Raw genomic sequence first — 25,099 nt, 5'->3', positions numbered from 1 at the left:
CCTTCACCTTTCACATGCTCCCCAACCTGATGCAGTTGGGCCTTGTCCACCCACAACTTCACCCAAACCCTTCTTGTGGAAGTCGCCAGTGATTCTTGTTAAATCCAGTGGGCCTTTCTTTTGTCCTTACCTCGTTTGGTCTCAGCAGCATTAGACCCTGACGCTACCTCTCTGTGGGATACTCGTGTCCCGAGGCTTCGTGACACTGTTTGCTCCTGGTTTTCTTCCTACTCTGCCTGTTCCTTCACAGACTCTTCTGCAGGGGTATTTCTTGTCTGTCTGCTGTTGGATTTAGAGTTCTTTCCAAGAGCCTGTTCTCTCCTTCCTCCATAGACTTTTCCCTGGGTGATCTCATGCCAAATTTCCAAATCTCCAATCCAGATCTTTCTTGATCTTCGGATTTATAAATCTACCGATTGGACATACCTACTCTGATATCCCATAGGTAGCTAAACTTAAAGTGTCCAGGGTAGAATTCCTCATCCCCCTCCGAAATTGGCTGTGTTCTCTGTTCTAGTGAGTGGACCACAGTTCACTCGTTACTTCAGCTCCCTTTCCCTTATTCAGCTCCTTTCCTCCCAGTCAGTTGCAGAAGCCTCTGGAGTCTGTCTCCTGTCCAGGTTTCTCCATTTCCTCGGTACAGGCCGCCTTCTTTCCTGCCTTACCACAGCCACCTTAGGCTCCCTGAGTTCTTTTCATCCCCATCCGCTCTCTGAGTTCAGCCAAAGTAATCTTTAACAGACCTATATCTGATCACGCCACTTCCCTGCTTAAGGTCTTTCAGTGATTAAATGTTGCTCTTAGGATAAAGGCTAAGCTTTTTGGCTACAGCCGTGCTAAATTTCTTTCAGTACCTCCACCTGGCGTATACATTCACTCTTCCCTGCCTGTCTTCTCACAGGTAGTTGACACTTCCCGATTCTGGTGTTCCCATGGCATTCACACCACCCCATCAGAGCAGTGGCCATTCTGGTGAGCATCTGTTTATATGCCTAGACCCCTCTGACCCCATGTCCGTTCTGCTAGGGGCAGGGGAGGGGGCTGTGGTATTGGCTTTGTGTCCTTTTTACCTATAGTTCATCCAGTAAACATTTATTGAATGAATACAGTATGGTTCTGCCTGTCCCCTGCTGGAATGTTAATTTGGCTTTAGGCCATCACAGGGTATGTTTGATACTTTTAATACGACAGAGACTGGTAGATGAAATCACATTAGAGCTGTTCACATAGGAAAGGTTCATGATACCATAAATGGATTTGAGCTTGGATCCCTCTATTCCAGCCTTGAACATATTAGAAAAAATAAAATGAAGTATTACTGTGTTCTATCCATTTCTTTAGCCTTTTGATCCTTTAGCCTTTTATGTGATCCATTTTACAAAGCTTTGTCTGTTTGTTGCTGTGAAAAACAAAACTGTAGAAGTTATTTCAAATCATTAAAGTTTCTGGTTTCCTTTTAAAAATAGAAGTATCTCATAAAAGTAGTACTTTTATAGGACTGCAGTCAGCTTCACAACCCTGGATATCTTTTTTTTTTTTTTTCCTGCTAATACTATTGCCACTTGGGTTGTTTGCTTTTCTAACCTGAGCACATGGCTTCAGTTGAATTATTTCTTCACTTACAATGAACTGTCAGATTCTCTGTGTCCTAGAATTGCCTAAAGCTTCTGTGCAATGAAATGAGAGTGGCCCCTTGGATGATGGGGATAAAGACTAGCTTCCAGAGGCCATGATTGCAAATTGTGTTTCAAGTAAAGTAACTTCCTGGCAGTTGGAAGGTGACATATGTCCTCTCCAGTGAGTAACAAATTTGAACAAAACTGATGAGGCAGAGGGTAGTCACTATGTTAGGACGTTCTAAAACATCAGTCTGTTTTTCAGTGAAGGTAGGAGGATTACCTTGTCACCTGTTCATCTGCGTCTTTATGAAGGCTGGCATAAACTCTTTTGGAGAATGCCGTATTCTTGGAGCCCCTTTGTCTTTATGGAATTTGTCAAGTATTCAGGATGTTCCCTTTTCATTCTGCTAGTAAGGTAAGCTTGCAGAAAAGAGAAGGGGATGACAGCTGTTCTAGCAGCTGGGGCAGTAAAATATCAGTATTTCGGTACATCTCTGAAACTTTGCTTCTTTACAGTACTTATACCATAGAACTGGTGCAGTAGTTTTAAAGTGTATTTTTATTTAGGGGTGCCTGGATGGCTCAGGGTCCTGGGATCCAGCCCTGCATTGGGCTCCCTGCCCAGCAGGGAGTCTGCTCCTCCTTCTCCCTCTGCCCCTCCCCCTGGCTTGTGTGCATGTGCTCTCTCTCAAATAAATGAATTGAATCTTCTTAAAAAATGTATTTTTATTCATAAAATTTTGAGGCCAAGTCTATCTTAGAGGCCTGTGTGGACCTTGGAACTACAGTTGATGTCTAAGTCAGAGGTATTGCATCTGTTCAGTCTCAAAAAACTCATCAGAATAAGCATGGAAGAAATGGATGAGAGTAGCATTTGTCTCTTCTGTAACTCGAGAGGTTTCTTGAATTTATTTTGCTGTAGCATAGACATATGACATGACAAGCTGTGAGTTGCATCCCAAAAGTTTACCTAAAACCCTAGAACTCATCTGTTTGAAAGTTTTACTAGAATTGAAATACAGTACCCCAAAATAGAGAAAGATGGCTACACACTTAAATCTTTTGTGCTCGGGGTGCCTAGGAGGCTCAATCGGTTAAGCGTCTGCCTTCAGCTCAGGTAATAGAGTCCCACATCAGGCTCCCTGCTCAGCGGGGAGCCTGTTTCTCCCTCTGCCTGCTGCTCCCCCTGCTTGTGCTCTCTCTGTCAAATAAAATCTTTTTTTTTTTTTAAAGATTTTATTTATTTGAGAGAGAGAGAGAGAATGAGCGAGAGAGAGCACAAACCAGGGGGAGAGGCAGAGGGAGAAGCAGACTCTCCGCTGAGCAGGGAGCCAGATGAACCTGAGATCAGGACCTGAGCTGAAGGCAGACGCTTAACTGGGCCATCCAGGTGCCCTTAAATCAAATCTTAAAAAACAACAACAACAAAAAAAAACCCTTTTGTGCTCAAACAGGAACTTCCATTGGTGAAAAAGGAAGAAAGTTATGAAAAACACTCATTCCTGCAGGAAACTGGGTGATCTTCACTGAGGAAATGCTTACATTTTATGATCTGCTAGAATGCTAAAAATTTGATTTCTGGGATTTCATGTAGCAGTTTTTAGGATATATTATTTTCATATAGTTTTAACTGTTGTGCAAGTGATTTTTTTTTTTCATTTATACATTGATATGTATCACATGGACCATATATTTGCGTGTGGTATTCCGTTGTTTGTGTGGTTATTCTACTTGTGTTCTAGGTTTCCACTTCCTAGGATCTTTCTGTTAGAAAATAATCTCAGAGCCAGGGACCATGAATGTATTGCTCTTTATGATTTCCCCAGCATTCTTGGTATGTGGGGTCATTGTCAGAAGAAGAATTAATACGTGCTATTATTTTGTTCACATTATCATGCAGTAGTGCTTTTTTGGTAAGGCGTCTTAGACTTTATCAATAGCTCAGTAACTATAAATAAATTCCTGTTGTAAGGCAGCTTAGCAACTTAAGCTGATAACAAATAATTACCCATCCAGTTTATGAAAACGGAAAAACCTCTGTTAGAGATTTTCAGTGTACATGTAAGTGCTTTAATTTAAATAAATTTTTTTGCAATTAAAAAAATATTTTTTCAAATTTGACACAGCTGTTTCATATAGCCTATACCAGGCTATATCTTGCATTCTAAAGAGCATACAGGCCACTTTTGAACAGATTGATTCAGCATTCAGAGTCCTTTATTTTTACTGTGACAATATCAGCTTCTATGATAAGGAATGATGCAAGCTCGCTTCGTGCTCCCAGAATGACAGCAGAAGAGTCAGAATCTTGGTGCTAACCATTTCCGCAGGGCTGTTCACACTACTCTGACCTCTTTTCCTTAGCATGCTTTTAGGCCAGCAGAAGGCAGGTTCTGAGGTGTACTTTTCCATTGGTTGCGTCCATCTGCTTTGTTGCCAGATACGTGCTGGTTAGAATGAGGGTTGAGATCTGTGCGGAAGCCCCATCTTTGTAAGTCATAATTCTATTTTCTGGTGTTTCTGAGAGCATTGTTTTATCAAAAACAAAGTTTTCCTGGACTAGTTTCTCCATTTCCTGTTCTTTTTAAAAATTTTGTAAATGTATTCAAATATCTTTTTTGCTAGATGAGTAAAGCAAACCTTCCTTTAACAGTTACCTGGTTCCTAGGGGACGGGAAGATAAATGTGCTCTTAGAGGGATCAAAAGATTGGTTGCTACATTACTCCTTTAGAGTTCCAGTTCTAAATGTAGATTTCTAAAATTGGAAGGTCTGTGTTTGTCCTCTTGACTAAATTTGCTTTCAGAGTGTAAAATAAAATAACCTTTACTTCTCCGTGCCATGAGCTTTCTGAGGGACAGTGCTGGTCACTAGGAAAAGCCACCCAGGGAATGGGATTTTGATCTGTAGTACTAATGAACACAGAAAAAGTGTGTAGGAATATGGGATATGTTTTCAAGTGCTAAAGAAAATATGGAGAGCCAAGTGAGTTGGCATATTATCCTCTGAAGGCGTTAAAACTCTTTTCCATCCTCTGCTTTCATTTCTCATTTCTGTTCTTCTATTCTTGCTCTATTTCCATATGCCAAAAAAAGCCAAGAAATCATTGATTCACCTATTAATGCACAGTGAGTGACAATTGAGGCTGAACATATCAATGCTTTTTATGAGAAAGTACTTCCTAAATAATGGGCAGAAAAAATGTTGCAAAAAGAAAAAAGAGTATCTTACTGAAGTACTTCAGAAGTGATTATTTAATATAACGGACATGCTAATTACAACTCATTTTTATGATTATCAGTCAAGCCCTAGAAGGACTGGTCATCATAACAAATAGTTGATTTAGTTTGAATTGCTGTATATGCTGGAAAGTTCTAAGAAGGCTGTGTGTCTTTTAGAAATGTTCCATTCAGGATTTTGTTTAATCTGAACTTGTCTTCCCAAGACAAAATTAATGAATTATGATTGTACTTTTTCAAAAATATTTTTTAGGACTGAAACACTTTTATATTTAATTTTAAAATATGTATCTTTAAGTTTATTAAAGCAGGTTTGGTGTAAACCTATGGATCATAATTTTCTTTTCTTTTTTTTTTTAATTTATTTGAGAGAGAGAGTGCACACATGTGTGTGGGGGAGGGGCAGAGGGAGAGGAAGAGAATCTCAAGTGGACTCCCCCCTGAGTGCAAAGCCACCCTGAGATCATGACCTGACCCAAAACCAAGAGTTGGTCGCTTAACCAACTGAGCCACCCAGATGCACCCATAATTTGATTTTTAAAAATTGTGATAAAATATACATAACATATGGGGCGCCTGGGTGGCTCAGCCGTTAAGCATCTGCCTTTGGCTCAGGGCGTGATCCCAGCGTTCTGGGATCGAGCCCCACATCAGGCTCCTCTGCTGGGAGCCTGCTTCTTCCTCTCCCACTCCCCCTGCTTGTGTTCCCTCTCTTGCTGGCTGGCTCTCTCTCTGTCAAATAAATAAAATCTTTAAAAATATATATGTATATACATAACATAAAAATTATTTTAACCATTTGTAAGTATACAGTATACATTAAGAACATTCACATTATTAGGCAGTTCTTACCACTACCTGTCTCCATAGAACTTCCTTATCATCCCAAACTGACACTCTGTATCCATTAAACAGTAACTCCCCATTCTCTCCCCCCTCACCCCAGGCAACTATCATTCTCCTTTCTGCCTCTATGAATTGGACTAGACTAGGTACCTCATGTAAGTGAAGTCGTACAATTGTGTTCTTTTGCGTCTGGCTTTCTTCACTTGGCCTAATGTTCTCACGGTTCATTCCTATTATATCATGTATCAGTCATTTCTTTTTCAAGGTCAAGTAATATTCCATTATATGTAGATACCACATTTTTGTTTATCCATGCATTTGTTGGTCGATGTTTGGGTTTTCCACCTTTCGGCTATTGTGAATAATGTTGCCCTGATCGTTGGTGTATAACTATCTGTTCCAGTACCTGCTTTCAATTCTTTTGTGTATATACGAGAAGTAGAATTGCTAGATCATATAGTTATTCTGTCTTTAATTTTTTGAGGAACTGACATAATGTTTTCTACATTGGCTGTAACATTTTACATTCCCACTTTCTACATTTAATTTTATATTAATAACTCATTTTACAGATTTGCTTGAAACACTCTGCCGTCCTAGGTTGTAAATTTAAGGCAAGAATACCTCTTTAAACTTTAGCAGTTTAGGGGGTATATATAATACAAATAACTAAGCTTTTATTTTCATTTAAAATATTTGTTTATCCTTTGGTCACAAAGTGTTTGTTATAGAAATGTGGAATATATTTGAACAGCACAAAGAAAGAAAACATCACCTCTTAATCTCTCCAGAGAAATACATTTGGTGTGTATGTATCCTTTTATCTGTATATATTATACTTTAAAAAATTGTAATCATATAGCACATATTGTTTTCTAATGTAGCTAAGCCTTACAGGTACACTTGGTTTTTTGCAGGGTGTTTTGTTCTGTTTTTAACATGGAAATAAGCTCCTAGTTTAAGCTTTTTGTTAGCATCTCCCTTGGGATGCTTCATTGGAGGGATGCACGGGACTATGGAAGGAAAAGCATTGGGCTGCCTTGCTTAAGATCACTGCTGAATACTTACCAAAGTACGTGCCTATCCAGGATGACCTAGGTCAAGCAGGCTGTTTGGAGATTCTTCCCTATTAGTAGTGCTTTCTTACAGAATATTACTATTTGAAGCATCTGCATTTCTTTTGCAACCTCTGGAGTGATGATATAAATGAAATGATGTTGAACTATGTCTATAATCCTTTAAGTGTAATCCATACAGTTAGAACAAATCTGTTAATACTTCTGCTTCATGTTTAGGCAAATTTAGTAGATGTCCTAAGACATTAGAACTGTCCTAATACTGTTCCTCTTGTGATAGATCCTTATGTTTCTGACTCATTGTCAGCCACAGGGGTTCTTAAGTCTGGTATAGATTTCGTAACAGATTAAATGCTAGTTGATTTCTAGTGATTCCACCTGCTTTAGCCTTTCAGATTAGTAGTGTACCCACTTTATAATTTTGTGGTAGAGGGTCAAACATATGAAGTTGATAGAATGATCCTTAGTATGATTTTCTTAATATTAGCTAGCAAAGGTGTCGCTGCCCCCAGGAAACTGGAGAAATTAAATATCTCACTACAGTAATCATAATGATGATGTGGTAATTTTGAAAAAGTTGGTGGTCTTTGCATTTACATTACACTGCCCACATTCAGGACTGATCTATTCCTTACAGCACATAGCACATCCTGAGTTTTAATACCTCCACAAAACCTCTTGGGGAACCTTGTCTGAATTCTGAGGATCCCCTGTTCATGTCTTCAGCTGCTCATCTTGAACATAGTCTCGTGAAGACATCCTTTGTGCTTTAGCAGTCTGTAGCCCAACGAGGCACCTTGTGCTCATACACTCTTGTGAGTTCCTTGAGGACAAAGGTGTGTTTGGTCTCCAGGGCCTGCCGCCTAGTGGTTTTCGGAAGAAGGAAGGAATGAGTGACATTCTCAAGGTTTAACCAGGCAAATCTAGATAAAGGCAATAGGGAACACATTTTTAGGGGGAAGTTCTTTTTGTATTTGAAGCATTTTAAAAACATGCTGGTGTACATTATTAGACAAAGTCAGAAGGAAGTAATGTTGGAGAAGTTTAATAACTGAAGGGCCAGGGCTGATGTTCTCTGATGTAAGAATCAGAGGGCTAGGGGTTGAGTCCTGACTATTCCAGTCACTGCTCTGTGACCTTGGGAAGTCACTTTACCTCTGAGCCCACTTCTCATCTGCTAAGAAGGGATTATGATCTTCCTTACAAGAGTATCGTGAAGATTAAGTGAGGTAATGTGTGCGAAGCTGCTTACCATTAGTGTCTGCCCAGTTCTGGATCACTGTTCGTGTCTGCCTTCCTGGTCTTCATTTACTTCACGGATCGTGTTGCTACGAGTGAATACTTGCTTGGGCAGCGTTACTGCCCTTGTTCTCATGTGTTCCAGAGTCCCCTGCAGCTTGTTCATTATATCTTGAACATAACATTATAGAATCTTACAGGACAGATTTTTGAGAGACCCAGGCTCAGGAAGGTAGGTGGCATGTCACACGGATGAATTAAAAGCCAACCTGGGAATAAAACACGAGCTTCAGGACACTGTCTTTTCCACCATGCCAAGACTGTTGCTAATACTTTCTTTTTATGATGGGTGTGGTCCTGTAAGATACATGACCTGGTTTTATATTAACTTTTAATTTTACAAGCCTTTGAAGAAATATCTTGTAAAATAAAGATTCAAGTAATTTAGGAATGGGTTCATATAATATAAAGTTCATATAATAAGCCATCCTTATGAAATATATAAGTTCATATAATAAGCTATCATTATGGAAACCTGATTTTTTAGTAGCTTACCAAACCCTTGGGGGCAGAGTTGCCTGTGACTGATTAATGACTTCAGAATAATTGTACTGTTTTCAGGAAATTGTATAAATTTGATGGTAGTATCCTTTGTGTTGTAATTTTAAATGTGGTGAATCATATATTTTTGGCTAATTTAAATTCCCCCTTTTCCCTATTTATTTAAAATTCTACATTATATACAGTATTAAATGTTGAGGACTAACTTTGATGTGGTTCATGTTCTAGGAAAATAAAGTTCTGGATTTTTTTTTGGAATTGGTCTCTCTGCTTATAGATATTTACACTGTTTCCTTTCTTGTGACTCCTTCCGTCTCTGTTTTGTAAGAGACACAAGGCAGGCCATTTGGGTGGGGCAGGGTGGGAGGCATCTTTTTTGGTTACTTCTAAGAGCATTTAAAACAATCATCTTACTATATAAAGAACACAAAAATCAAGAACAATAGTCCAGTAGGAAAAATAGGGACTTTATGTAAAAGGATGACGCATGAGGCCAAGAGGTGAAGGGTGCACGTGCAGATTCCAGATTCCGGATTGCGTGGCTTCAGGCCCTGACTCAGCCACTTACTGGTTTGAGCAAATTCTTAAAATCTCTTTGCCTCCATTTCCTTGACCGTAAAGTGAGGATTTACGTGAATTAATAGATGTAAAATACTAAGAACAGTAGTTGGCACATAGTGTTCAAGAAATATCCACTGTTATTGTTGCTGTTATTGTGATTATCTTTTAAATGATGCCCAGCCTCACTCATCATAGGAGGAATTCAACCTGAAACAAACCCGAGACACCATGATAATACACTGCGTGGTAAGGTGTGGGTGACCAGGTGCTGCCGTACATTGCTGGTTATTTGATTTACTGGTACTACTTCAGTAGAGGACAATTTGAGATAACTGTTAAAAAGGTAAAATAGCAATTTGGGGTGCCTGGGTGGTGCTTTAAGACTTTCTCTCCCTCTGCCTCAGCCCCCCCCCCCCCACCGCCATGTGCTTGCTTGCTGTCAAATAAATAAATAAATAAATATTTAAAAAAAAATAGCAATTAGACTTTGACCCAGCAGTTCCATTTTTAGGAATTTATCTTATAAATATATGTATAAAAAAAGACAAGTATATGCAGTAATGTTATGTAGGCAATAATTGCAGTCTTTATGTTAGGAAAAGACTAGCAGTGACTTAAACAGTCTCTCAGCAGAAGCAGGTAAGTTGTTAACTTGATGTAATGGAATGCTGTATGTACCATTGAAAAGAAATGAAGTAAGTCTACCTGTGCTAATATAGAATGATTTCCAAGATGTACTGTTAAGAGAAAAAAGGCTTCCACACACACCTACACATAATGCTTTTGTAGGCATACACTGTCTCTGGAAGGGATTAGAAACAACTGTTCACAGTGGTTGCCTTTGAGGAGAGGATTGGAGAGGGATGGTAGGGAGACTTACTTTCCTTTACCCCTTTGTACCAGTTGAAACAAAAAAAAATTTTTTTTTTAAGATTTTATTTATTTGAAAGAGAGACAGCCAGTGAGAGAGGGAACACAAGCAGGGGGAGTGGGAGAGGAAGAAGCAGGCTCCCAGCGGAGGAGCCTGATGTGGGGCTCGATCCCGGAACGCCGGGATCACCCCCTGAGCCGAAGGCAGACGCTTAACGACTGCGCCACCCAGCCGCCCCAAAACAAAATTTTTCAACATGTTTTTATGTATTAGTTTTTTACCCTTCCTGAAATCCTTTGCCTGTTCTCACCAGCACGCACACATGCACACGTCTCAGAACATTCAAGTGTCGTTCCAGGAGTCTGGCTGTGGAGTGATGGGGAATGGCCTTCCTGTTGGTGTTTAGTGCTTATTGAAAATGTGATGTGATTCTTGGGGCATAGTAGTCATCTGCTCTTTGTCATCCAAGTTGGTGCTGATGGGAAAAGTCTCCCTGGATGGTGAAAACTGAGGCCTTGGCTAAGTCTGCCTAAGCCCCAAGGCTCTCTCTAGGTGTTATCAGAGGTGCTGGAGCCCAGAAGGCCTTCCTTGGTCTTGAGCCTGGCTCTCCTGGCTATTTTTAGAAGTCTGAGAAGAGGGTGAGGAGGAAGGAACTTCAGGAGTTCTGTACCTCATTAGGAAAGCCTGGTTTTATTTATAAACTGGTTCTATTTCAGTTTTTAGAGGTGAGAGCCAGGATGGAAACGCACTTGGCATGGTAGGGTTTTGTGCTTGTGCAGCTCCCTAGAATTTCTAGAAATACTTTTTAACCCTAGAAGAATTGGAGGCATGACCAGGATGGATTCTTCATGTAAAACTCCTTAAACAGGTCAAGTTTAGAGTTCTATGGAAATTTATACCTATGTCTACTTTTTAGTAGTAGTCTTTATTTGATCTGTATATATGTAGAAAATGTGGTCGTAGAAATCAGGACCAGAATATAATACTTTATTTTATGGTTTCATTCAGTATATCTTAGGCTAGTCCTTCTTAATATTTTTGCCACTCTGGACTTAGGTGGGGATGTCCCACTCCCATCATTAAACAGTGGCTTGGTATGGCAGTTATTTCTACAAGGGATGGGGATCTTTGAGTGAATCCTGGGGGTGGGAGGAGCACATTGGGGAAGTAGAGGTAATGATTCTGATGTTTATAACATTCACGTGCACACACACACACCCTCCTGCCCTCTGTCTCCTAAGCAAGAATTCAGTGTCTTAGACAAACTAGTACTGTAACCTTTAACTTTATCTCAATAACCTAAAGAAAAAATTCCTGACGAGAGACCCTGGTTTCATCTAGTTAGCTGCCTTTCAATTATCTGCTCTCTGGTTGCAGATGAGTATGTATGAAACAGATAAGCACCGACTTGTAAGTACGTACGATAAACAACGGGTTCTAGCAAGTTGTTCCTCTCATTGCAGAAAAAGGCCCAGGTTTGACGGCAGAGGAAGGATTGGACAGGTTGCTGGGGAAAGTGAGTGATCCATTTAACCAAAGGTAGGTACTTTCTTTTGAAATTAGGTTTTGTTTCCTTTTATTCACAGTGTCTTTTAAGTTAGTTTAGTGGTTAATTTTTTTCTTGGGATCTTTTTTGTTGCAGCAGAGATGTTGGCTTATTTATAGGAATTACTTGAAGCCAGAGTCATGGTGGATGTAGGAAAGTGGCCAATCTTCACTCTGCTCTCACCTCAAGAAATTGCATCTATTCGGAAAGCATGTGTCTTTGGCACCTCAGCCAATGAAGCGCTGTATGTTACTGACAATGATGAGGTAAGAAGCTCTCAAAACCTAGAGTGTAATTTTCGGGGGTGAGCTTTAAAGTGTGAAGTTTGAAGACCAAGCAAAGGTTGTGGCCAGCCGATCTTTCCTGAATGCAGATTTACTCATATCAGTTTCTGTTTTGAAATAATTCAGTGGAAGATCCATAGACACAATTCATTCCACTTTCTCTGGTATGCTTTTTGGCACTTTATCCTCTTGGCCCTTCCTTTCCTTCCAGTCTTTTCTCCTACCACTATCCCAGATGTATCCAGCAAGGCCTACCTCCTTATCTTCTGAAAAGGTTGGGGATAAAAAGAACCTGAAATTCAGGAAGACCATGTCTTCGATAGAATTTCTCTCTCCTTTCAGTTTCTTGATTTGATGCCCCTCAACCCCCTGCTACTCCTTGAATTTCATAGTATAGCCAAATATCCTAAAACTTAAGTCATGTCAGTAGAGGTTGAATTTTTCTTAATCCGATCAGTCTTTTCCTGCCTACTGAGCTGTCAAACTGAACTTGAGTGTGTCTTATTTTCCAGATGGAGAAGGGAGCCTTTGTGTAACTTTCGGCCAAGTGACTCAGACAAAACTATTTGTTTTCTAGGTCTTTGTATTTGGACTGAACTATAGTAACTGTCTAGGAACTGGAGATAACCAGAGTACACTTGTACCCAAAAAGCTAGAAGCCTTATGCGGAAAGAAGATTAAAAGCCTTAGTTATGGGAGTGGACCACATGTCCTTCTCAGCACCGAAGGTAAAGAGGGAACAAAGCCAGCTTTTCAGTTTGTGGGAAATCGAGCATGACTTCTGAGCTAAGGGAAGGTGGGGCCATATGAAATAATTTCGCATGGTTTATTGCTTAATTTCTGAGAACTATACCAAACTGATAAAAGTGAAGCGCTTCAGGCGAACTCTGGAACAGCCATAATATTGCTTGCAAATTAAGTAAACATTAGAATACTAGTGTAAAGTCGTTAAAGATTAGATGTGGCAAACCAAGTAGCCTTCAGCCTAATTTTTCAGTGGATTTATGTTTTTATTTTATGTTTTTATAAACACACATAATTCTGGTTTTCCTTTCATTGTGTAGTTCCTGAATCTCGAATTTAAGAGATCTTAGTTTATTCCCAGGCATTCATGTGCGTGCCATCTGGAAAGAATATGGGATAGATTCTTCTCCTTTTAATCTCTGCCTCCGTAAGATCACTGAAGAAGGACACTATGGCGTTCTTCTTTGGTAATTTATCTGCACTGTGAGCAACCAGGACTCTCTGAAAATAGGTTTTGTATAACCTAAATTCTTCCCTTTATATTTAAGCATGTTAACTCTTGCGCTCTCTCTCTCTCTAGAAGAGACCCTCTGCTTTCTGTGGGGAAGCTTTCTGTTTGCTTGTGTTTCTCTCTTCAGACTGAGGAGTCACAGCTTCCCTGGATATTGCCAGAGGTCTTAGTATTGAGCTTTTTAATTGCCTTTAATTCATATCGGAATCCACTCCAAGTTGTCTGCCTCTTTCTCAAGCTGTGCGATCCAGATCTGAGCATGATTGTCTAGTGAGAATATAACTGGTGTTGAGCATAGTGAGGTGACGATCTCACTTACATGTTGTGTAACCATGCTTTCTGGCATCACGCTGGCTCTTTCAAGCAGTTACTACTTGGCTGACTGGTTCTGCTTGTCATCTCTTGTGACCTAATGATTTGATTTTTTCCTAACAAATATCAGTTTTAACTGGTCATTGATTTCTAACTGTAAAACACTGGGGCAGTTTTTTAGAGCAAACACACTAAAATGTATACATTTATTTATTTTTTAAGTAAAGATGATTTGAGAGTGTGTGTGCACACACGGATGTGCGAGTGGGGGAGGGGCAGAGGGAGAGAGAGACAGAATCTCAAGCAGACTCTCTGCTGAGCATGGAGAGGAATACGGGGCTTGATCTCACGACCCTGAGGTCATAACCTGAGCCGAAATCAAGAAGTTGGATTCTTAACTGACTGAGCCGCCCAGGCACCCCTAAAACATGGACATTTAAATTCTTGGTTTTCGGGCGCCTGGGTAGCGCAGTCGTTAAAGCGTCTGCCTTCGGCTCAGGGCGTGATCCCGGCGTTCCGGGATTGAGTCCCACATCGGGCTCCTCTGCTGGGAGCCTGCTTCTTCCTCTCTCACTTGCCTGCTGTGTTCCCTCTCTTGCTGGCTGTCTCTCTGTCACATAAATAAATAAAATCTTTAAAAAAAAAAAATAAAAAATAAAAAATAAAATAAATTCTTGGTTTTCTTCAAAGTGGTGACCTTAGGAAATTACAACTCTTGAAATTATTTCCAGAGTCCAGATCATGTAGTCTTAACTATCTTGAGTGTTATAATTAAGATATAAACATAAATAAACATGAAACATAAAAATACAAATAAATAACATTTTCTTGTGGGAATATTTTTCTTTAGTTCAACTTTGTTATATATTTTAAACATGCTCTACATTATGTATCAGATGTATGTATAGCACATGTTTGTGCCTATTATATATGTATTACAAATAGTTTTAAAACAAATTAAACCATTTAAAACACTGTAGAAGGACCTTTGCCCCACCCCTCCTCAGTCTTAGAAACTACCCTTCAGAAGGAACCACTTTTAACCCCTTCAAATGTTTCTTCTCATGTTAATCTTTATTTTTAAACTAACACGCTCACACTCTCTTCCTGAATTTTCTTTTTTAAAGATTTTATTTATTTGACAGAGAGAGACAGCCAGTGAGAGAGGGAACACAAGCAGGGGGAGTGGGAGAGGAAGAAGCAGGCTCCCAGCAGAGGAGCCTGATGCGGGGCTCGATCCCAGAACTCCGGGATCACGCCCTGAGCCGAAGGCAGATGCTTAACCACTGAGCCACCCAGGTGCCCCTCTTCCTGAATTTTCAATTTTAGATCTTATTCTTCCACTTTTTATCATGGCAGATAGAAGTTAGCTTTCTTTCCCCTTCATTTCCTCCTCCAATCCTTTCAATATAGCAATACCACCATTTTGGTTAAATCGATATTCAGTGTTTGCATTATTAGGGCTCTGTAAGTATGATTTATAGCTGAGCCATCACCTCTCTGTACAACCGTTTGTTTACCTGGAGTTCATTCACCTATTTTTCTATAGGTCTGTCATGATACCCAAACTTGTTCATAAAGCATCTCAGCACTTCTGAGATTGTCTGGTTGTCTCTGGAGTCCTCCGTCCCCGTCTTCTAGCCAGGACTGGTCATTGTAGGCCTACCCCACCCCTCCCCAGCTCTCAGCCTAGAACTTCATTCACCGTCATGCATGGGAGTCCCCTCACCTTTGTCCTTTCTGGATCCCCTATTTCTTGGGCCTCGTGTCATCTTGCTTGGATTATACCCTTATTTGGGTGAAACGCATTCTCTGGTAGCTTCCCAAGGAAGGTGGTGTGAGAGAAGTCTTTGAGACATTCCCTTAAAATGTCTTCATTTTACGCATGCAGTTGCTCAGTGGTTTGGCTGGGCTTAAAATTCCTGATTGAAAATCCTATTTCAGAATTTTAAAGTCATTGCACCTCTCAGTCAGGGTTGCTTTGAGATTCTGATGCCATTCTGACTTTTGCTATTTTTGCATATGACTTTTTTCCTCTTTGGAAGGTTTAAGGATCTTTTCTTTATTCACAGTTTTCTGAAAAAATCATGGCTATGTACTCTGGTGTGGATAATTTTTAATTAAAATTTTATGAGAGAGTGTGCACACGAGTGAGAGAGAGAGAGAGCATACTAGGCAGGGAGACTGACTGGGGCTCAATCCTAGGACCCCGGAACTATGACCTGAACCAAAGGCAGATGCTGAACCAACTGAGCCGAGGCCCCCCAATTTTTAATTTATTGATCATTCTGTTGACTCTTCAGTTTGGAAATTCCTTCATGTCTAAATTATTTTCTTGTCATATTTCATGGATAATGTCCCTCCTTTGTTTTCTCTGTTCTCTTCTTTTCTGGAATTTTTCTTAGAAGGAAGAGGATTCTGAACTGATCTTCTTGTTTATATTTTGTTTCCTATCTACTTTTTGGGAAATTTCTTCAACTTCATGTTACAACTCTGATGTCACATTTTCATGTTTCTGTTGTTACATTTTCCCGTTCTCTTTCTCGTTCTCTCAGTGTGCCTTTCCCGAGCCTCCTGTCCTTGTGTCATGGATTCACTAACTTCTCTTTGAGGCTGTTACTTTCAAGTTGTCTTCTGGTCTCTGCACTGTTTCTCCCCCCCCCTCCCCCCCAGTTTTCTTCTTTCTCTTTAATTTGTTTTGGTCTCTGACTTTTCTTGTCAGAGGCTTTCTTGAAAAGTTTGGTGATCCTTGGCCATCTGTCCGCGGGTGAGACCCAGGTGCTGATTCACGTGCTGGGAACACTGGATTCATGGGTGGGGTTTGTCAAGTGCTGAGCTTCACTTTACAGAGATACTGTTTCATTAGGGATTCTCGCAGTGTCAGTATACGAGCTTCTGTAGGGTGGAACCTTCCAGATTCCTGACCATCCAGGTTTTTTTTTTTGCCAGCTTTCCATGAGCAGGGGAAGGACAGGGACCTCACTATTTAGTAGCGGATTTCCACTTCTCCTTTTCTCACTACGGTGCCTCACAGCTCTCGTCAGGGCCTCTGTAGCTTATTTTCCTAGCTCATTTTCTTTGTCTTGTTATGTAGGAGAAGGGAAGGAAGGAGGTTTGGGCAAAGGGAGAACTTGGGTTGCAGGGCATTTACAGTAAGAAATTCACAGCACATAAATGCTGTGGGTCTCTTGTCTTATACCAGTGTTGGGAAGGGGTGGTTGCCTGACCCCACAGCAGGAGGATGAGGATGTGGGGTCTAAGTGCTTCTGTTTTTGTTACACCTGCCCTTACATCTCCTGTGGTGTCTGGTCTCTTCAGTCCCTGGGCCTTCCCGGGATCCTCTGGTTGTAATTGGCTTCTCCTTCTGCAGTTGTACCTTCTCTGTGTCACCTTCTCTGTGTCACCTTCTCTGGTCGGCCGTGTTACCACATCCGTCTGCCTTCATTCTTCCAAAAGTTTGTTGTCATCTCTCCTACTGTATTTTCTTTATTGTTCTTTTTTGTCCTTGAGTGTTTATGCCTTTAAAAAAAAAAAATTGTTTCCGTCACTGTATTTCAGTAGGTTTTTGGGAAGGAATAAAGATAATGTGTTCAATTCTCCATGCTTTGCTGAGTTGTGTGCTATTTCTAAAAGGTATTTTAGGAATATTTTGATCAATGCTACATTATTAAATTGAAAATCTAGGGTGTGAGCACGATCTGGCTGCCACATCTGTCACCCTATTGACCGCCAGCGTTTGTACAGGTGATCCGGCTGGGTAGGTGGGTGTCCCCTTCCTCCCTCCCTGCTCCACGTGCGCCCTCCCGAAGCTGTGCGCTCGGTCGAGGAGGCCGATGTTCCCCGATAGAGGAAGTCAGGGGTATTCGAGTAGCTACGCTCCCCTGCTAGAGCCTCCAGACAAGCTCTCAGAGTCCATTTGTAGGAGAATGTAGGGTAGTCAGCTTCCAAGACTCTAGACACATCCAGATAAGGCGCTACATGTGGCAGTCTGCCTTTCCTCAAAAAAGAAAAAGAAGAAGAAAATCTAGTCCCATCTGGTGACTGCTCTGAAGATCAGTATTCATTTAGTATTATTACTTTACATACAGACCTAGGGCTTGTGGATTTCTTTTTTTGTTTTCTGAAGCAAACGACTAATTAAGTTACTTATAAAATTAGCTGTTTCTGACCACTTCTCCAACTCCGTGTCCAGTCTCTGAAGGCTGAGTTTCCTTGAAGGTCAGAACTTAATAGGATGCTTCTTTGCCTCCCTCTGTGCTCTCCCTTTCCTGGGCCTTTCCCACTCCCCACTCTCCCTTCTATCCTGGTTGGTTTCACTGTCTCATCCTTTGGTAATTTTGCTCATCTCTTGACCCTCACATGATTCTGAAGCTTGATCCTTGGTCAGTCAGAGACTGTGTGGCAAGAGCAAGGCTGGGAAAGTCGATGCCGGTACCCCGTTGGATGGGGTTGCTTTGAAAGCTTCCTGGGGAGTTGGGACTAAGAGCCATCTCAGGAAGCTTACTTTTCCTATGCTTTATCAAGTATAAAAAGGGAAGAAATAGGTATATATACTATTTTAAGAACGTAAAATGATGTGATAATAGTAAGATGAGAATAATTATGTAATGGTAGTAAAGTAATCACGAGAAGGTGATTGCCAAGGGGCCCCTGGCTGGCTCAGTCATTAAGCGTCTGCCTTTGATTCAGGTCAGGATCCCAGGGTCCTGGGATTGAGTCCTGCATCGGGCTCCCTGCTCAGCGGGAAGCCTGCTTCTCCCTCTCCCACTCCCCCTGCTTGTGTTCCCTCTCTCGCTGTGTCTTTCTCTGTCAAATAAAAATAAAACATTAAAAAAAAAAAAAAAGTGATTGCCAAGGGCAAGGCTGGAGACAACCAATGGCTCAGAACAGGCAGCTGGCAGCAGTCCCAGCGACTGGAGAAAAGGTCCTTAATCCTGAGGGGCATCTGGGGGACACAGCAAGGCACAGCGTTCATTCATTCTCTTCCATGCACTGCTCAGATCCATGTCTTCTGATATGCTCTGGGAATAGCTCTCCCAGGATTTTGGAGGGCCTCTTTTCCTAGGGAAGACTTCTGTGAAGACCGTTAGTGGGATGAATTACTGCCTGTCTGCTGCAGCTAGTCTCATGGCCACAACTGCTACTCAGCGCTCCTTCTAGATTCCGTTCATATTTGGTTGGCATTTGGCTCAGGGGGCTAACCTGATGGTGTGGCACAGACTCTCATTCTTGAGGGATATAAGCCCCTAACCGTGCTGTACTCTGGCCACGGCTACTGTGCGTTCCAGTTTACCGTCCCTGTTGGGCAAGTGTGCACCCAAAGTACTAAATTTTACCTCCTTGCCAAGCATATTCCTCTCTTGCCCCCATTATATACTAGCAGCCCTTCCTCTTCCTGCTGACTGGGTCCATTGCCCCTGCCAGGAGGGTGACTCCTCTTTTTTCCTGTTGGTCCTTTGACTAGAGGAACACAGAGTGCCTTTTGCAGCCACAACTTAAAGTTCAGTGGAATTCTTGCCATGTCCGCTAGTGGAAGTGTTTCTGCTTAGGGAACCAGGACTTCTAAACCTACAGAACCTATAATTTCAGGGACAGGAAGCACAGATTCCCCAAGTCGGTCACTGGGAGTCGTGGTCAGTAGGGTCACTCATATAATCCAGTCTGGTTCCTGGACCCATGTGTTCTACCTGTTAGGGAAACAGCACCATTTAGCGGTCATTGATTTAGAAGCTGTCCCTTGGAGCTTAGCATCCCATCCTCACGTGGACTCATCTCCAGGCTGATGCGTCAGCTGCACCTTCAGCTGGCTTGTCTTCACTGTGTCCAACTGACATCTTCTGCCTGTTGCAGTAGGTGAGATGGGACCAGGAGCCCCATGGTCATGGGAGCATTGCTGCACCTCGTTTGCTAGAAAGTGGTGCCTTGATCTGATTAGATATTTTGTGGAATCAAATACTCTGTGGATTAAATACTCTGTAAGCCCTCATGTAGTTGTGTTAGCTGAGGTCCTCTGGGCAGGAAACTTGTACCCCGATTGTATGTTGATTTCTGTTAGTATGAATGGCTGCTCCTTCCAGGGTGGAAAGGGTCCGTTGGAGTCAGCTTGGTAATAGTCAGGTATTACCGGGGCGCCTGGGTGGCACAGCGGTTAAGCGTCTGCCTTCGGCTCAGGGCGTGATCCCGGCGTTCCAGGATTGAGCCCCACATCAGGCTCCTCCGCTATGAGCCTGTTTCTTCCTCTCCCACTCCCCCTGCTTGTGTTCCCTCTCTCGCTGGCTGTCTCTTTCTCTGTCAAATAAATAAATAAAATCTTTAAAAAAAAAAAAAAGTCAGCTATTACCAAATAGCTAGTCGGCGTGTTTAAAAGGGTGATGTTGTATCAGGGACTCTGCATTAGTCTTTGTTCCTGACACAGCGGGCTTCCGGCAGTGGTGGCGATGGTAGTAGCTAGGCGGTAGCCTTGGTGAGTAGGAGTCCCCATCTTCTGAATTTCTATTTTTCTTCTTAAGAGTGAGGGTGAGCATCTTTTCATATGCTTAAGAGTCATTTACATTTCTTTCATTGTGAACCACCAGTTCATATTTCTAGAGGGTTCTGGTCTTTTTCTTCTTTATTTTTAGAAGCTCTTTTTATATCAGAGATATTCTCTCTTAGTAATATAAATTACAAGTATTTTTTCCTAATATTTAATTTTTGTCTTTGCCCATGGTGTTTTTTTCCATGTGAAGTTTTAAAAAAACATATAAGTAGATTTATGACTCTTTTTATTGCTTCTGGATTTTGAGTCATAGGAAAGTTTTCCCTATTCCCAGGTTATTCAGGAATTCACTAATTCTTTCCTTCTAATTCGTGTTTTATTTTGCACATTTAAATTTTTGATTCATTAGAAAATTATGGTGTGAGGAATGAATCTAATTTTTCAATGACAAATTATCTCAACCCAACTTGTAAAAAAGTCCTTTCTTCTCCAAATAACATAGCTTTTAATTCTGTGTGCAACTGGTTTATTTCTAGACCTTCAGTTCCATTCCACTGGTTTGTCTGTCTGTTCATTTCCTAGCATTAACTTTAGTTTTAGAAACTTTTTATAGGTTTTAATAACTGGTGGAGCTCGCTGTCCTTTTGCTTCCTTTCTTAGAGGTTTTCTGTTTATTCTCATGATCTTCCCAATGAACTTTCTAATCAGTTTGGCTCCAGAGAGTAACTTACATCATTTTATTGCTATTATTTCAGATTTATAAATTCACATAGGAAAAACTATCACCTTTATGATACTGAGTTTTACTCTCCAAGAACAAGGGGTGTATTTTTATCATTCAAGTCTATTTTTCTGTCTCTCAGGAATGAAAACATGTGAAAGTTTGGACATTTCTGTTATCTGATATAACTTTCACATATATCATGGATCTTTTTTTAGGTGTTAACATTTTTTCAATCTATAGACTCATCCTTTTTGGTATGAAATTTTCCATTTATGGTTTCTGTCATCATTTCTGTAATAAGGAAGACCTCTAGTGAGAAACACAAGATTAGACTCTAGATTAGATAATCAGAGACCTACTTAGCTATGAGTCCCTTTTCCCTGGTTGCTTAAGGACCATTTGAGCAAGTTAGCAGCCTGACAGTAACACTTGGATTTCTGCCCTTGCCCTTGCTCTTGGATATCATTGTTTCCAGGTCTAGATAGTCTTTAATAGGTCAGGATGTTTTATGACCGTGGGAAAGACATGAGAAGAGTGTATAACATGGAGATCTCTGCTCTTGACACTTAGGCATGCTGTAGGAGGAAATGCACAAAACGGTGGTACTTCTAGAGAGGAAAACAGAGAAGTTACCTCAGAATCCCAAAAAGATAAAGTCATTAGAGAAACATTGAGCTGGATATTATGCCAATAATAGTCTGCTTGAGGGAAGCTCTTGGATTTGTGTGTGTAATATATATACAAAAAGTATGCCTCTTTCCTCTGTACTTTGTGAGAGAGTCTCACACACACACCTCAGTGGTTCCCTGAGACTTGGTATTTGGTAAAATAGTGCTGAGCTTTCTTACGTCTTTTGCCTTTTGCTTGGTACCTGCCACAGGAACTACTGAGATGAATCAGTGTGTTCAGACAGTCTGATTTTTGTATATACAAACTGACTTTTGACCATAAAGCTGATCTTCTTTCCGTGATAGTGTCAAGTCCTTTCTTGAATGATTTTACATTTGTCTATCTTGTTTCCTCATCTGTCCCTCTTTCCCTTACCCTTCATCAGTGGTTACTTTATAGAGAGGAGAAGACAGTGTGGAAGAAATGAAGGTTGGAGAATAAGTTGTGCAAAGTCTGGGGAAGAAAGTACAGGGGTTACCGTTCCTTCTTGGAGTTGATTCTTTGTGTGTGGCCATCTTGTATAGATGGAGTTGTTTATGCCTGGGGCCACAATGGATACAGCCAGCTTGGGAATGGGACGACCAACCAAGGCATTGCTCCCATCCAAGTCTGTACCAATCTCTTGATCAAGCAAGTGGTTGAAGTAGCTTGTGGCTCACATCATTCAATGGCTCTGGCAGCTGATGGAGAGGTAAGTGCCCTGCTTTTATTCTTTACTTTTAAATTGTGATAAAATACACATAATATAAAATTGCCGTTCTAGTCATTTTTAAGAAGTGTGGAAGCCAGACCTCAGGATGTGTGAGAACCACTTCCTGCAACCGTTTTGTCATGTGCCTAGACTGATGCCATGGTCTCTTTAACCACTTAATATGGTTAGGATGGCAAATTTGATATGTATAAAATATGTGCATATATTTTTATATCCATGTGAGCTAATGAATGTCAGTTCAGTGACATTAAGTGTATTCACATTGTTATGCAGCCATCATCACCATCCATCCACAGAACGCTCTTTATCTTACAAAGCTGAAACTGTATCTCCCAAACAATAACTCTCTATCTCCCTTCCAGCCCCTGGCAACCACCATTCTGTCTCCACGAGTGTGACTACTCTAGATAGCTCGTATGAGTGGAATCGTGCAGTGTTCGTCCTGTTATGACTGCCTTATTTCACGGAGCGTAATGTTGTCAAGGTTCATCCGTGTTGGAGCACGTGTTAGAATTTCTCTCCTTCTTAAGGCCGAATAGCATTCCATTGTGTATATGCCGGGGTTTGTTTATCCGTGTCTCCACTGATGGATATTGGGGTTGTTCGCACATTTGGCTATTGTGAAAGTGCCTTTGAAAAAAATAATGACCATATGTACATCTGGGATAGTGTAAACATAGTAGCCCTCTGTGCACAACTAAAAACATGTGGCGACACGCTTTTTTTCTAACATAACCTGTTTGATCAAGGACCACTCTTTTGATGACAGTGAACTTCAGCCTTAAGGTACTTGAGTCTCCTGCTCTTTGCTGAGACTACAAATCGATGTGTATGACTGTGTTCTGTACTTTAGTTTTTTTTTTTTTTTTAACTACCCCATCCATTAAGGTCTGTTTCATTTGTTGGTAAATGTAATGATGTCATAGAAAATAACTTTACCGACATTCCAGTAGGCTCTGTACCGCTTGTTCACCCCCGCATTCCATGCTTGTCTTAAAAGGTTGCTCATCATATTGATTCTGTGTTCTAATCTTTTGTCTCATTTTCTCTTCATCTCTATATCCTTAGGTTAGACCTTGCTGTCTGCCTGGGCTATTGCCATGGTCTCTTTTATTCCATTCCTTTTTAACTGGGCTATCTACCTGTTAAGTATTACCTTTCTGTCCCCTCTGATATTTTTAAAAATATTTATTTATTTTAGCGCATGAGTGAGAGGGGCAGAGGTAGGAGAGAGCATCTCAAGCAGACTCCACACCGAGCGAGGAGCCCGATGTGGGGCTCAGTCTCATGACCCCGAGGTCACGACCCAAGCTGAAACCAAGGGTCGGATGCTCAACTGCACCACCCAGGCGCTCCTACTCTCTGCGATTTCTAAAACACAGATCATACTATTCTCCTGTTTAAAATCCCTCGGTGCTGTTAACAGCGATTTTATTATGCGGGGCAGGTTATGGGTGCAGATGGGTGCAGAAACCAGAGAAGCTGAGGGAGATCAAGTTTTCGTGGCTGGGATGTGCTGGAGCTAGGCCTAGCACCCAGGTCTTATGCCCCGAATCCACGGTTTGCTAGTCTGCTTTTGATTATCGGAACCCCAGTTCTCATTTTTGAATAAAAGGCAGCTGCACTGCAAGGGAGCTTGGGATACTTGAGAAGTGCCAGAAGAATGATTGTTAAAATTAGAATTCCCTAATTTGCACAGCTTGGATTCTTGGTTTACTTTAACTGTAAGCATATGCTACTTTGGATAATTATGCTAAATATTTGCATTATTATACTAGATATTCCTGTGAACCGACTGTCAGGAGGTGTGGCAGGTCATGTCTTCCGTAGCTGTGACACGAACCTGTAGTGCGCCTCCTTCAAGGCGCCAGCCGTGGGTGTTGCTCCTGTGGCCTTGGGCAGCATCAGACACGCGAGCTGAGATAGGAAGTGCTGACAGAGGAAGGAACTGTGGAAGCCAGACCTCAGGATGTGGGAGGACCACCGCCTGTGGGCAAATGAAAGGGGTGGGGGTCCTTAGAAATGCTCCTGGTGTTGGAGGAAGCTCTTTCCTGGCTGCCAGCATCCACCCTCCGCTAATTCTTCTCTCTGGTCACACTCTTTTTTTTTTTTTTAAGATTTTATTTATTTATTCGACAGAGATAGAGACAGCCAGCGAGAGAAGGAACACACGCAGGGGGAGTGGGAGAGGAAGAAGCAGGCTCATAGCAGAGGAGCCTGATGTGGGGCTCGATCCCATAACGCCGGGATCACGCCCTGAGCCGAAGGCAGACGCTTAACCGCTGTGCCACCCAGGCACCCCTCTGGTCACACTCTTATTTGATAGGCCTACTTGATAATTAACTTGAAGTGATTTTTTTCTTTTGTTTTTCATCTTTGTTACTAGATTTTAACTAGCTTAGAGATTTATTTGTGTCTCTTTAGAAATCTGGTTTTCACATTATGGCAAATTACAGGCCAAAAGTGCACGGGAGGCATTTGAAGAGGGGAGCTCCTTGGAGCTGACAGACAGCAAATGAGAACTCATAGAAAACAGTGCCAAGAATAGCCTGACCACTTGGTGTCATTTCCGTAGGGACAGACACCTCTTTGGTACTTGTGAGCCTTACTGTGTTATGACCTGTAACTGTGATTGATAATTATAATCATGATGATTGTGAGTCATCAGGAAAGGTTATGTAATACTGGGTACTGGCGATCAGTGAGACAGGGAGAAGCATTGTATGGCTTTGAAAGCTTTCCATGAAGGGAAAAAAAGAGAGTATCTGTGCCCAAAGAGTTAAGCAGATTTTTCCTATCCCTGCTACTTGTGTGGTAAATGCCTTATTCCCTATTGATGCGAGACTGAAAAATCACATACGGCTGTCAAACAGAGAAGCAGCAGAGTGTAGTGGTTAAGAGCACAGCTACGCTTCTTGGGCTCACGTTCGATGTGTACTGCTTACTGGTGTGGAACCTCAGGTGAGCCTCCTAACCTGTTTTCCATTTCCATATATAAAATGCAGGTGATAATAGCATCTGCCCAGGTCAGCGTACAGGATTACTCTGAAAATTAAAGAAGTTAGTGCCTGGAAAGCATGTAGAGCCATGTAGCACACTGTAAATATT

The 25,099-nt window shown here is 41.4% G+C and overlaps 1 protein-coding gene across 8 annotated transcripts in view; it reads left to right on the top strand.

Moving 5' to 3' along the window:
* The window catches only part of RCBTB1 (RCC1 and BTB domain containing protein 1), a 49,880-nt gene that overhangs the window by 4,362 nt on the left and 20,419 nt on the right, over positions 1-25,099 (top strand). For 5 of the 8 annotated variants that reach the window (XM_026493240.4, XM_026493241.4, XM_057308798.1 and 2 more), the window contains 4 exons: positions 11,475-11,550; positions 11,654-11,823; positions 12,419-12,569; positions 21,804-21,970. In XM_026493240.4, coding sequence (XP_026349025.1) covers positions 11,698-11,823; positions 12,419-12,569; positions 21,804-21,970 — 444 coding nt within the window. In that variant the 5' untranslated portion in view covers positions 11,475-11,550; positions 11,654-11,697. Of the gene's footprint in view, positions 1-11,474; positions 11,551-11,653; positions 11,824-12,418; positions 12,570-21,803; positions 21,971-25,099 lie in introns of those variants that run through there. The other 3 variants (XM_026493242.4, XM_044381795.3, XM_044381797.3) reach the window with 2 other exon arrangements.

This window comes from Ursus arctos, unplaced genomic scaffold, assembly GCF_023065955.2.
Source record: "Ursus arctos isolate Adak ecotype North America unplaced genomic scaffold, UrsArc2.0 scaffold_10, whole genome shotgun sequence".
Taxonomy (NCBI): domain Eukaryota; kingdom Metazoa; phylum Chordata; class Mammalia; order Carnivora; family Ursidae; genus Ursus; species Ursus arctos.
Note: the sequence above shows the minus strand (reverse complement) of the source record. Positions and strands in the feature narration are given on the sequence as shown.